Here is a 12547-nt window from a genome sequence, read left to right as displayed (position 1 = left end):
ATCACAAATAACTCTATCGATATAGTAGATAATACAATTGAAAGTTTTAATATCTCAAATCTTACAAGATAATATTTAAAGGATTTGAAGGTGTTTAAGTATGGTGAGAATGATATTAAATAATCTTGTGCTAGAATATGAAGGTTTAATAACATCAATTAGAGTATAATCAATTATTGATGAATTTGTAGTGTTTTTACACCTAGAATAACTTGTATATCATATAGGTTTGCATTCTCTTACTATATGTGTGTGTGTGTGTGTTTTTTTTTTTAGTAAAAACTAGTCGTTTATAGCAGTTATAGCTCTATTGATGACCGAAATGGTTGATCGGTTTAAATTAGTCAAGTCAATTAATCAACCAGTTCCTGTATAATTCTCAGGTGCTCACTATGGATGAACAAACGATTGACCAATTTATTTGGTCAGGCCAAATGATCAATTGGTTCATGCATAATTTTAATTTTATCAATTTTAACCAAGGTGAATTCTTAGAACTGTTTATTAGGTTTTTAATCAATCCTTTTAAATGTATGCATGATGAATGTGTGTGCATTCATTTTAATTTGTGTTATCAAGATAAGATAAGATATAAGATTTACATAAAACACTAAAATAAACACTTAATTATAAGTCTTCAATATGCTTTTTTTTTACTTCTTCTTGATTTCTTCATGAAATTCTTCATGCTTATTGATATAATGCTTGTATAAATATCTTTAAAACTTATTTTCAACCAATATATTATTAGTTTAATTCTCATATTATTGTTATCATTAAAAAATATATAAAAATATAAATATATAACCTAAAGATCAACAAAAAAGACAAAATAGGTTGGGTGTTTATAAGAAGTAAACGAGGCATATGGTTTATTCTAAACAATTGAGTTGTACACTGATTAAGGAAGATTCCAAGTCTAACCAATAACATTAGAAGATTGACAAGCTTTCCAATGAATTCCCGAGTCCTTTAGGCTATGAATTGAAAAGGTGTCGATTTGGTATTCAATTAGGTTAAACTTATTAATCTGCTTGAGAATTTATTTTCATTTTTTGTTTATGGGCTCTATTACTGTTTTAATTTTTTATTTTCCATTTTGTATTGAGTAAAAGATTTTTAGCTCATTAATTAGGAAGGTCCTACAAACTAATAAAAAAACATGAATTATATAAAAAAAATTTACTCTATAGACATCTAATTGGAGGGTGCAAGGTTTTTCGAGTATGAATTGAATGATCCAGTTACATGGATGAATTATTTAGAAAACTAGTTTTCATATGGATGTCAATGCATGCCAATATTACTTGTTGCTTTGTTTCCAATTGAGTTAAACTGAATAGAATGAATTTGAAACTTGGAATACTCTGAACAATCTATTCCACTAAACTTGGAATACAACTGAAAATCTAGCCTTGTGACAACTGACAGACAATCAAGTTATTGCAGCTAGAAAAAACTGATGTTTATAATGAAGCCTCATGTTTTGAACCATTAAAATCTATGGACATAATTGTTAGTTAATAAAAATTTATGAACATAATTGTATTGGATTATATTTTTAGGTTACATAAACTATATATGGATTTTAATTTGAACCATGTACTTTAAGGTACTTGAACTTTTATATTGTTTATTTCACTTTTGTCTTAAATATGCTATATTGTTATTTACTACTCGGCTAGAAATGTCTATATAATTAGTTAAGAAAATTTACTTATAATTTTACTATCTATTTTTATGATCCTAGTTTGAATTGTATTTTTTGTGTCATATTAAAAAAAATATTTTTGACAATCCTAATATTTATGTTCGGCCTTATTAGCTTTTGTTTTCACCCCTCCTTTTGGGCTTTACAAGATCTATCTGGGCTTTTTCAAGAATTGAGGTTTGAGCTTGGTCTAGATCTTATTACCATGTTGTCATTATATGATATTGGATTGGTTGCTTAACTTTTTATGGACCATAATTCTTTGTGTAAATCCAACTTCTCTCTTTCCATTGTGGTGTTACTTAAGTACACCAAAATAATCAACCAACTTGACACACCAAAATAATCAACCAACTTGACAGTACAAACTAATCAACTAACTTTATGAATGCGCTTATTTTTGTAGTAGCTTTTGTGGTTTAAAAATAATTGATTTTCAAAACACACTTTTTATTATGACGTGTTTGATTTAAATATATGTTTGGATAAAACTGTGATTGAAAATGCTTCTTGAAAAATAATAATAAGTGTTTGCTTCAATACACCAAAATAATCAACCAACTTGGTTGTACAAACTAATCAACCAGCTCTAAGTGCGTTTATTTTTGTGATAGCTTTTGTGGTTTAAAAAAATTGATTTTGAAAAACCATTTTTTATTGTGATGTGTTTGATTTAAATAAGTGTTTGGCTAAAATTGTGATTGAAAATGCTTCTAAAAAAATAATAATAAGTGTTTCTTTAAAATTGTGATTAAAGTTGTTGTTGCATGTTAAATTAGTAAAAAAACCAATTAATTTATATATCAATTTACATGTAAACAATGCTTTTTTGTGAAAAATACAAAAAATATAAATGCAATAAATTATATTGTAGTAATTTATATGGTTGTAATTTAAAAAATATTTTAAAAAACAAATAAATATAAATTTGCATGAAGCCCGTTAACAAAGAAAAACTTTTTAGCCAAGGCTGTCTCGGATGTCTATGATGGATGACTTTCTCACGTGTTGTTGTTGTTGTTTTTTATTTAATTTTTTTTTGAATATTGCTAGCGTTGGGTAACCTGTGAAAGTAAATTTAAAGTAGGTAGTTGTGGAACGAGTTTGTCGTGTTGTGTTTTGTGGCTTTTATCACTTTAGAAGCAGAGAAGATACTTTATGGGCCCAGAGGACCTACTGCTTCTGCACACTGCACAAATACTGAGTTTTTATTTGCTCATAGTAGTACTGAATCTATACAAATTAAATAATTAACATACAATTAGTTGTGATATTGTATTTTGAGAATCAATTTCTTTTTCTTTTTTTCCTTCTAAAATGTTGATTTTCCACAAGAATCTCAGAACTACATTCAAAAGTCTACGTAAATCTTGCTTCAAGCTAATATATATATATATATATATATATATATCAACGAGGGGATGATGGAGATTCCCAGCTACCTTGGCTCTGAGCAAGAAGAAGAGAGAGGACAAGAGCATGAGCTCCAAGATAAACGACAAAATCGTTCTTTGTGTCCAATAAACTACTGCCACATGCTTTGTTAAAAAATGACATTGACTTGAGTGTATCTAGACATGCAAAATATGCTGTAGGTTTGTTGTATTAATACCAAGTGATTACAGACAAGTAACATCTTAAAAGACTAAAAGTACTATATATAATTAAGAGAATAAATTAATTAACCATGTCTTAGCTTTGTTTATTGCGCTGGATTATATTTAAATTACTCAGCACTGAGGTTTGTTTTGAATTGAAACACTGCATGTATAGTAAATCCCACAACGGCAAGATTTAATTTACACTGCATATGAAGTTACAAGATGAATCGATCGGTATTCTTGACGCTTTGTGAAAAAAACTTAAGATTCTATATAACAAAATTGATAATAGAAGGGTAACTTGAGTTCGGTAAACTGTCAAACTTAATATATTTATATTTAATCATGTTTTGAGTCCAAACAAGTATGAATCTAACAACTTGTCAGGTTCAATAAACTTGAATTCAGTCACGTACGGAGCCTAAATAAGCATAGTGAGTTGTCAGACTCAACTCTATTTAGCTAAGTACCAAGTCTAATTGGTCTAAGGATCGTTATAAACTAATATTAGAGTTTTTATTCTTAAGATTTTTAACATGAAGTACTATTCATGTTAGGAATAATTGTCTCTAATATCTATAGGTATATAAAAAGATCTTTCAAAGACCTACTACATTTTCATCTTATTAATGATGTGAAAGATATATTTGTACCTCATTAATGGCACTAGGAGAAAATGATTCTCCATTTCAAAGAACAATCTCAACCCAATAGCTTAAACTGTTAGGTAAGGTTCCAAGATATGATTTATATTATTCTCTAATATACCCCCTGAAGGTGCAGGTGCTCACATTATCTTGTGTTTAATTTTTATCAAATAAATAAGGATGGTGAGATTCGAACTCGTGACCGCTTGGTCATTAAGGCTCTGATACCATGTTAAAGAACCATTTCAACCCAATAGTTTAAGCTATTAAATGAGGTTTCAAGATATGACTTATATTATTTTCTAATACTCCAACCCCTCAATTGCATCAAAACAACAAAGTTCAGGAATTATAAATATCTCTGAACTATCCAAGTAAATGGTTCACAATTTCTTTTTTCCAGTCACTCATACTTTAATTTCCATAACATTTATTATACTAAAACAAGAACAAACATTTTTATTTTTAGATTTTCAAACTTTTTTTATTATAATTTTTAATTTAAAATCATTAACTTCATCATTGAAAAGTACTTAAACCTTCAATAAAAAAATATTTTGTAGATGCTATGATTTCTACCACCAATTATATATTTTCTAAGTTTTGAAAGAGAGAATATTGACTTGAAATAATGATTAAATACTATCCAAATACCAAATAATTTCATTTACGAGTATATTTGATTTTGAAAAATCATCTGAATGTAAATGTATGTACGTAGTATCCTCTTGCAACTTGATAAATGTGCTTGCAATTACTGTTTTAATTCATTGCAGTAATATATATATATATATATATATATATATATATATATATATATATATATATATATATATATATATATATATTCTATCCCAATTGGCATGACCATGTGCTTATTACATGATAAGAGGTACTTGCCTTCCACGTAAAATGCCAACTAGACGTGACGTATCAAAAAAATTAAAAATAATAATTGAATAATGGTGCATAAGCCCCACTGTTCACTTGTTTCTTGAACAGAAACAAATTACTCTAGGGATATACTTGTAATTTATTTTCGTGTTTTTTTAAATGATTTTTGCTTATCAAGATTAATTTTATTTTTTTAAGACCAGTTTAACAAGTTAGTGTTCGAAAATAGAGTTAAAACCATATTAATATTTTTATATTTTAAAATAATACTAATTTAAAAATAAAAATATTATCTTAATATATTCTAAATAAAAAGTAATTTAAACTATAATTATTACTGTATTTTCAAACACCATGCTGATCATACTGAGCACCCCCACCAAGCTTCCAACAGTTGTCAAAACACAAGTAGCAATAAGATAAGAGGAAGACTTGGTAAAAATCAAGGAGGAGCAGAAAAGGTGGGTCCCTTGGATGATTCAAACATGGCTGCATGTCTCACTCTGTCTCTCTACAATGGCAAAGGCATTAATATTTCCGAGGACAAAAGCTTCTTTGGGTCTGGGTGCTTTTCTTTGAAAATGGAGAAGGACGGGAGAATCAAGAGAATCGCAATGGGTCAGGGCACTGAGGGAGGGAGGGAGGGAGGCAGCGAGCGAGAGAGAGAGAGGGCGGAGGAATGAGGCTGTCAGTCTTGAAAATCATCCCTGAGGAAGAGAATCCACAATTAATAAATAAATACGAACAACAGAATCAGTCTAATTATTAAACAATAACTAACACATGAACTTTAACGGCACGCACTGCTTTAATTACATATTGATTAATATAATCATCTTCCAATGTGAAGCTAAACTAGACACTGCTATGCCCCCCCACCCTTGTTCTCTGTGAAGGTTTTTGAACGTTACCATTTATTTCTCACAAATCTGATTTTTATTCTTTTATTTATATATATATATATTCATGCTGCATTATTTAGCATTTCTCACTAACTTAGACGTACATCTCAGTTTTCTAAAAGAAAACAAGGTCCAAGAAAACGAAATAAATTAGGCAGCAGGAGGAGCAGACGAGAAAGAAACACTCACAGCACAGCTTTCATTTGAAATCTCTGTTCCTTCCACATAACGAGGTTGCACGCCTGTAGTCTTAACTTCTCTCTTCTCTCTCTTAACCCCTTTCAAGTTTGAACCCACAGGATGGTTGCTAGCATCATACAGATTTGGTGCCTGCCTGTTAAAAAGCATTTAGTATGAGCCTCTGCTTTTCAAATAGAAAATCCCTATAGTGTAAGCAGTCAATAATCATCCAGGATCTCTCTGGGTTCCTCTGAAAAGTCGATAATCACACTCTTCAATTCCAAGCTGGTACATTTTCGGTACAATTCATATGAACCATTGTGAGAGTATTTTTCAAATTCTCAACCAAAATCAAGGCTTAGCAGGAGTACTATATCTCTGTCACAATAGTCCAAACTCCGACTCCTCTCTCTCTCTCTCTAGCCCCAGACTATTACTTTAACTAGAACCCACTTCCCAGCAGGCCAGTTCCTACACAATAAAACAAACAACCTGTAAATTTTCAAACCAAAAAGGAAAGTTGGTGGTCTAAAAAATCTCTGTTCAGAACTCCAAACTCTCTCTCCTACTCACTACCCGGCATCCACCAATAGAACGCAAAGTTGTTATGAGCTTGTAGGAGTACTATTTGCGTTCAAATCTTCAAACTCCTCCATCTTCTTTGACAATAAACCAAAGTGTATCTCAAAACCAAGAAGGAATAAAAGAAGAAGAAGAAGAGAGAGTGAAGTAGCTGTTGTTTCTTGCATGGATAAAGTATCAACAATTACAACATTGACATCAAGAAGGCCAAAATGGCAATACCCACCGGCCCAACCAACACCAAGAATCCTCCATTTACCTCGCAGGCCTCGCAGGAAACAAGTGCCAAAGTCCAATGCTTCAAAGCCAAGTTCACAAAGAGACAGGAAGGGGAAGTTAGAAGTTTTGTTTGATCAAGAAAGAGGGTTTGCTAGAGGGGCTATGCCAATTTTGATGGTTGGTGGTATCAGGGGTGATCAGTGCCTCGAGGAAGAGAGGAGGGAGAGAGTGGAGGAGAGGGAAAGCGTGGTGATGGAGGAGGAGAAGTGGAGGTTCCAAGCTGAGATGTTGAGGGCAGAGTGTAATTTGTTAAGGATGGAAAGGGAGATTGCTGTCAAGAAGATGGAGAGAAGAAGGGTTCAAATGGAGAGGATTCTAAGATCTGCAGTTCGAGCTCTGCTTTCTGTTAGTAATTCTTTTATCAACTCATAATCTTAGTAGCTGCTTTCGTTTGGATTCTTAACATCTTTAATGATGTGATTGGTTCTTGAAAAATTAAAGGTAAAGAAAACAACAATACATAATGGTATGAGAGTTCATAATTTTGATTCTTGACAAATTCTAGCAAAAGACTTGAGACTTGAGGCTAATTCTGCCTCAACTCAGGCAGGCCTGGCACAGCTATTAGTCTAGATTTTTTTTATTCTCTCTTCCCGTGTCAGGTTCTTGATTAATGTTGACTAGGCCTTATATCTAGTTTGGATAGTTTTGTGACAGCCTCTCTGCAGCCAAACAGAGTGCTCTGTCTGGAAGCCAAGAAAGCATGGGCAAGGCAAATGTAATGGATACCAAACAACAGTAAACACATGAATTGTTTTTTAAAGGACATAATTTAGGGGCTAACTAAATTGTTTAAATGTACAAGACCGTTTTCTTTTTTCTTCTGAGTTTTGTTTGGTGATTTGTTTGCAGGTGAGAAAAGGGATTTGTGATGGCAAGGATGTGAGAATGGTATTGGACGAAGAGATTCAAGAATTGATTGAGAAGCTAGAGAGGTTGCAAAGAAGATCAGGAGTTAAGGATTTAGAGGGTCGAAAGTGTAGTAATTTAGATAGACAAGTATCTATTCTTCGAAGACGGCTAGAGAAGTTCGGAGGAGAATCGGACGGGATATGTGTTAAGGAGATCCAAGAGATGGCAGAAGCAAGCTTGTCCATCAAAACAAATTGCAGTGTCTATGAGACTTCTGCTTCAAATCACAGTTGCAATGTAATGTTTAATCTGTCCTCTTTTTTCTATTAGATTTGATCACTATACCATCTAATCATCCGCGTTCGAGTTGCGTAAGGCCTTTTCTGTCATACTATCTTCTCTGTTGGAAGAAGACCAACTAAATAAATCTAGTAGTTCTTCCATTGTTTAGATTCCGAATGAACACTTCACTCGTATGAAGTCAACTTGTTTTGTTATAGTTAGCCGAGCTGAGTTTTTTCCTGTCTCAAAAGTTCAATTTTACTCGGATGAATGTGGCTCTGGTTTTCTTGAAGCAAAGAGACTAGCATATGCCTGTTCAGTTGCCAAGAAAACAGAGGAACACAGCGCAAATTACTTCTTTTTTTAATTATTATTTTGGATCACTTTTAGTGGGTTTGCTATCGGTCTTCTCTCCTTTTATTTGGTTAAGAAACGCAGCTATAATTTCCTATATTATGTCACAATTAACATTGCATGTGCAAATGGCTAATTTCTAGAAGAAAACAATGTGCAGCAGATGGAGATGCTGAGAAGGAAAATGGAGGGATTGTCGAATGGAAGCTTGTTAGAGAGAATGGAAGATGAGTATGGGTCGATGCTCTCTACAGCCAGCAGTTCTGCTACCAACTCTGCCTCCACTTCCAAGAGAAAAGAGTTTCCCGATATGCCTTCATCTTCAACAAGACAACCATGCAAGGTAAAATTCCACGATATTACACAGAAGGGAAATAGTTCTGTTCTCTTCCTCTTCTTGAGCAAACCAAGCACGGTGAAAGTAAAGTTTTTGATAAAATTGTTTAGTTGTTTTTGAAAATGTTTTTTATTTAAAAATATATTAAAATAATATTTTTTATATTTTTTAAAAATTATTTTTAATATCAACGGATTAAAATATCTAAAAATATAAAAAAATATATTAATTTAAAGTAAAAAAAATAATTTTTTTTTAAATTTTTTTAAAATGTTTTTAAAACACAAAAACAAACAGAGTTTTTATGAATTTTTACTTTATTTCTTATTTATTATGGAAAGTAATTTTTGACTTTAAGTTATAATTTAATTTTTTTTCATAAATAATTCATGATAAAAATAAGTTAAAATGAATTTAAATTAGAGGTATATTTGGTAAAAATCATTCAAATCAACTTTTTTAAGAATATATGTAGTTTAAGTTGGAAGTTAAAAATCTTAACTTTTAATTAAATCAAGATTTTGACTCAATTTTATAATAAATTTTTTATTTAAATTATATCTAACCAATCATATTTATGATTTTTTTACAAGTTAAAAGGTATATAGTAACTTAAAAGGAAGTGTTTAAAATTATAATTCTTTTAAAATATTTTTTATTTAAAAATATATTAAAATAATATATTTTTTTTGAAAAAATGTTTTTAAAATCAAAACGATTTACTTGATATATTTTCAAAAGCATTTTTTAAAGACAAAAATAAACACGCTCTTACACAAAAGTTATCGATTTCAGTAAAGTCTGGGAAACACATGTCAGATAGTGAAGTAGATTATTTAATGACAAGAAAAAACTGAGTCAGCTCACTGATTTCGTAGGATTTTAATATCAAATAATCTATGAATGGTGGTTGTCTGAAAGTTGACGAAAACTTTTTCCTGCAGGAGACAAAGCCCGGTGAGGAGAAAGCATGCTCTGGGCGCTGCAAGGTTATATTGCGGAGAGTCATCGAGCAAGTTCGGGCTGAGACAGAGCAATGGTCCCAAATGCAAGGGATTCTGGGGCAAGTCAGGAAAGAGATGGAAGAGCTGCAGGCTTCTAGAGATTTTTGGGAAGATCGAGCACTTGATTCTGATTTTGAGATTCAATCCCTGAATTCTGCTGTAAGAAACCAAGCTCTATGTCGTCTATTTTTCCTTTTTGCTTCTTTCTTTATATATCTCTTAGTCAGTGAGTCCACCCAATGGAACAATTTTGGCTATTTCTAAATGTCTTATAGAACACATTTCCCCCTCAAAGTTTGCATTTCTACAACATCAAACATTCGGAAAGATCCAACTATCATTGTCTGGATTACAAAAGTAAATGTGAACAGTCTCCAATAATAGCCTCTTTAGTTATTGTCTTCGAATGCTGATAGCTCATGAATCAGTGAGCCCGTGAGAGATGAATAGAATGGGACTTTAGGTCCTTTCGTTAAGAGTAAAAGGCTTATCCGAAAACATTTGATCCTAAGCTTGTCAATTTTTCATTTTGCATTTATGCAAAAATTAACAATGTGGCTTTTTACAGATGCAAGAGTGGAGACAGAAAGCCCTCTCTTCTGAAGCCAAGGAAAATGAGCTACAAAATCAGGTAGCTGTGCTTCATGTTGAGCTCGAGAGGCTGAGGAAGGCAAGTGCTAAAGAAACATCAAGGTCTAAAAATTTACCATCGGTTTCTTTGGACGCTCCAAATGAGACGGAGAAGCGAGTATTGGTTTGTCGCTTAAAGGAAAACTGCAATACCAATGATGATTGTCGCAAGCAGAAGGCGGCCTTTAGTGATGGAAGAAGAAAGCCACACGCCTGCACCGGTGGGCTTGATGCCCCGAAACGCTCTCCTTTCGGAGATATTGGAAATTCATCTCCCTTGGCGAGGCAAAATAGTAGAGCAGTTTTCCCTTTGCACTACCTTGCGCAGGAAAAGTTTAATTTCTGAAAATTCAACAACCCCCCCTCCCCCCTATCTAACTACATTGACTGTAAGAGAAAGCCAAACTTAGCACTCGGAATTAGAGAAGAAGTCCATGTCTAGTCTGTGGGGATCCATGAATTACCATTGCAGCTCCTTTAGGTTTTCGTTATTGGATTTCTTATACATTTGCCAACTATGTTATTCATTTGCTAAGATGATAACTTGAATTCCAACATATGCAAATCTAGCTTGACACAAGTTCATGTGCGTCAACTTGTGTACTTATGATACAAAAACAGAAGTAGAGGCTTTCAACGTGACAATAGCATGATCATAGCTATGCCATTGCAAATGACACAAAAACAAGCAAAAAATAGGAGCATTTCATCAACATCGGCAGAAATTTTTTCGAAGAAGTCATGCCATGATATGCATTAAACATTTTGTTCCAAAAAAGAAAATGGAGATGCATGATATGATTTTTTTTCCCCAACGGAGACTCATTTAATGAGCTTCAACCCCTCCCTTAACTACTGTGAATAATAGTGTTGATAAGTGAGCCAAGAGATTGTTTCTGTATATTATTACATCTCTGCAATACAAGAGTTTTATACAGGGAAGAAAACTAAATCAGGAAATCTACAACATAAATGCCTATCAATCTGCTAATATACAATGACAGATTATTGCCTAAGATGTTAGCACACCATATTGTGTAGTGATATCTTGCCTTATTAGAGATAAATTCTGCTTCCTTTAACACCTCCCCTCAAGTTGACTTGTGAATGTCAAGAGCTCCTAACTTGCCTAGATGATAATGGAAGTCAATTTACCTCAAAGGTTTTATAAACATATCTGCAATTTGTTTTCCTGTTTGTACATATACTTTTTCAATTTCCCTATTTTGAATGCATTCACGAATTGTATGGCAATCCAACTCAATTTGCTTAGTTTGCCCATGATATACTAGGTTTGCTGCAATATACAAGGCTGCTTGATTGTCACAAAACAACTTCGTTGGCTCATGATTAACAACACACAAATCTTTCAGCAAGTATCTCAGCCAAGTGAGCTCACATGTAACTGCTGCTATAAGCTTGTACTTCAACCTCTGCTAAAGATCTTGATACTGTTGATTTCTTCTTGCTTTTTTAGGACACAAGTGCTTTGCCAAGAAACATGCAGTTATCCAGTGATTGATCATCTCATTGTTGGGAATCTAGCCCAATTTGCATCACAATACCCGATTTGTTTCTACTGTCCAAGTGAAGGGAAGAATAGTCCTTGACTTGGAGCTTATTTGAGGTATCATAGAAGACGGTGTACAACATCAATGTATGGTTTTTTGGGCTGTTGCATGAACTGGCTAAGGGTGGAGACAGAGTATATAATGTCCGGTCTTGTGATGAAGAGGTAAATCAGTTTTCCAACTAACATGCGATAATGAGTTGGATCTTTGAGAAGTTCATGATATAAGGGGGTTAATTTCAAATTTTATTCCATTAGAAATTTGGCGGGTTTGGCTCTAAGCAGACCAGCTTCCTCTACTAGCTATATCTAAGGCATACTTTCATTGATTAATGGCAATACCATCCTTGGATCAAGAGACCTCTACCCCAAGAAAATCTTTTAAGGGTTCAAGATCTTTGATCTTAAAACAAGTGCTTAGAAACCTCTTAAGATCTTTTATAGCCTTTTCATTATTTGTTGTTTTAACCATTTCATCAACATAGAGTAATATGGCAGTAAAAGAATCATCTTGAAACTTTGTGAATAGTGAGTAATCTGCCCTGGATTGTTTGAAGCCAAAGTTTTGGACCTCAGAGGTGAATTTACGAAATCAATTTTGTGAGGCTTGTTTAAGACCGTATAGATAGTTATTGAGTCAACAAACAATGTTCTACCCTTGTCGACCAAGATTTAGAGGAGCTTTCATATAGATTACCTTAAAAAGATCGCTATAAAGGAAA

At 32.8% G+C, this 12547-nt stretch overlaps 1 protein-coding gene across 2 annotated transcripts; it reads left to right on the top strand.

Annotated features, from left to right (window-relative positions):
* Nucleotides 1-5840: 5840 nt before the first annotated feature.
* Nucleotides 5841-10835, top strand: LOC7485746 (uncharacterized). Of its 2 annotated transcripts, none has more exons than XM_024609744.2 (5): nucleotides 5841-7141; nucleotides 7649-7945; nucleotides 8448-8627; nucleotides 9566-9784; nucleotides 10194-10835. In XM_024609744.2, the coding sequence occupies exons 1-5, from the start codon at nucleotides 6683-6685 to the stop codon at nucleotides 10599-10601; spliced, it is 1563 nt and encodes a 520-aa protein (XP_024465512.2). In that variant the 5' UTR covers nucleotides 5841-6682; the 3' UTR covers nucleotides 10602-10835. The 2 variants fall into 2 exon arrangements, with proteins under 2 accessions (XP_024465512.2, XP_024465504.2); XM_024609736.2 differs by having other exon boundaries at nucleotides 5842-7141; nucleotides 8445-8627.
* Nucleotides 10836-12547: the final 1712 nt, after the last annotated feature.

Source organism: Populus trichocarpa, chromosome 1 (genome assembly GCF_000002775.5).
Source record: "Populus trichocarpa isolate Nisqually-1 chromosome 1, P.trichocarpa_v4.1, whole genome shotgun sequence".
In the NCBI taxonomy this organism is placed as follows: domain Eukaryota; kingdom Viridiplantae; phylum Streptophyta; class Magnoliopsida; order Malpighiales; family Salicaceae; genus Populus; species Populus trichocarpa.
The sequence above is the reverse complement of the archived record's forward strand: the minus strand, read 5'-3'. Positions and strand labels throughout refer to the sequence as shown.

Bases quoted from the DNA above. Each gene is read 5' to 3' on its own strand.
- LOC7485746 (XM_024609736.2), top strand. From the start codon at position 6,683: ATGGATAAAGTATCAACAATTACAACATTGACATCAAGAAGGCCAAAA. The intron at 7,142-7,648 runs GTTAGTAATTCT...ATTTGTTTGCAG, and splicing joins CAGTTCGAGCTCTGCTTTCT to GTGAGAAAAGGGATTTGTGA. The intron at 7,946-8,444 runs GTAATGTTTAAT...AACAATGTGCAG, and splicing joins CTTCAAATCACAGTTGCAAT to CAGATGGAGATGCTGAGAAG.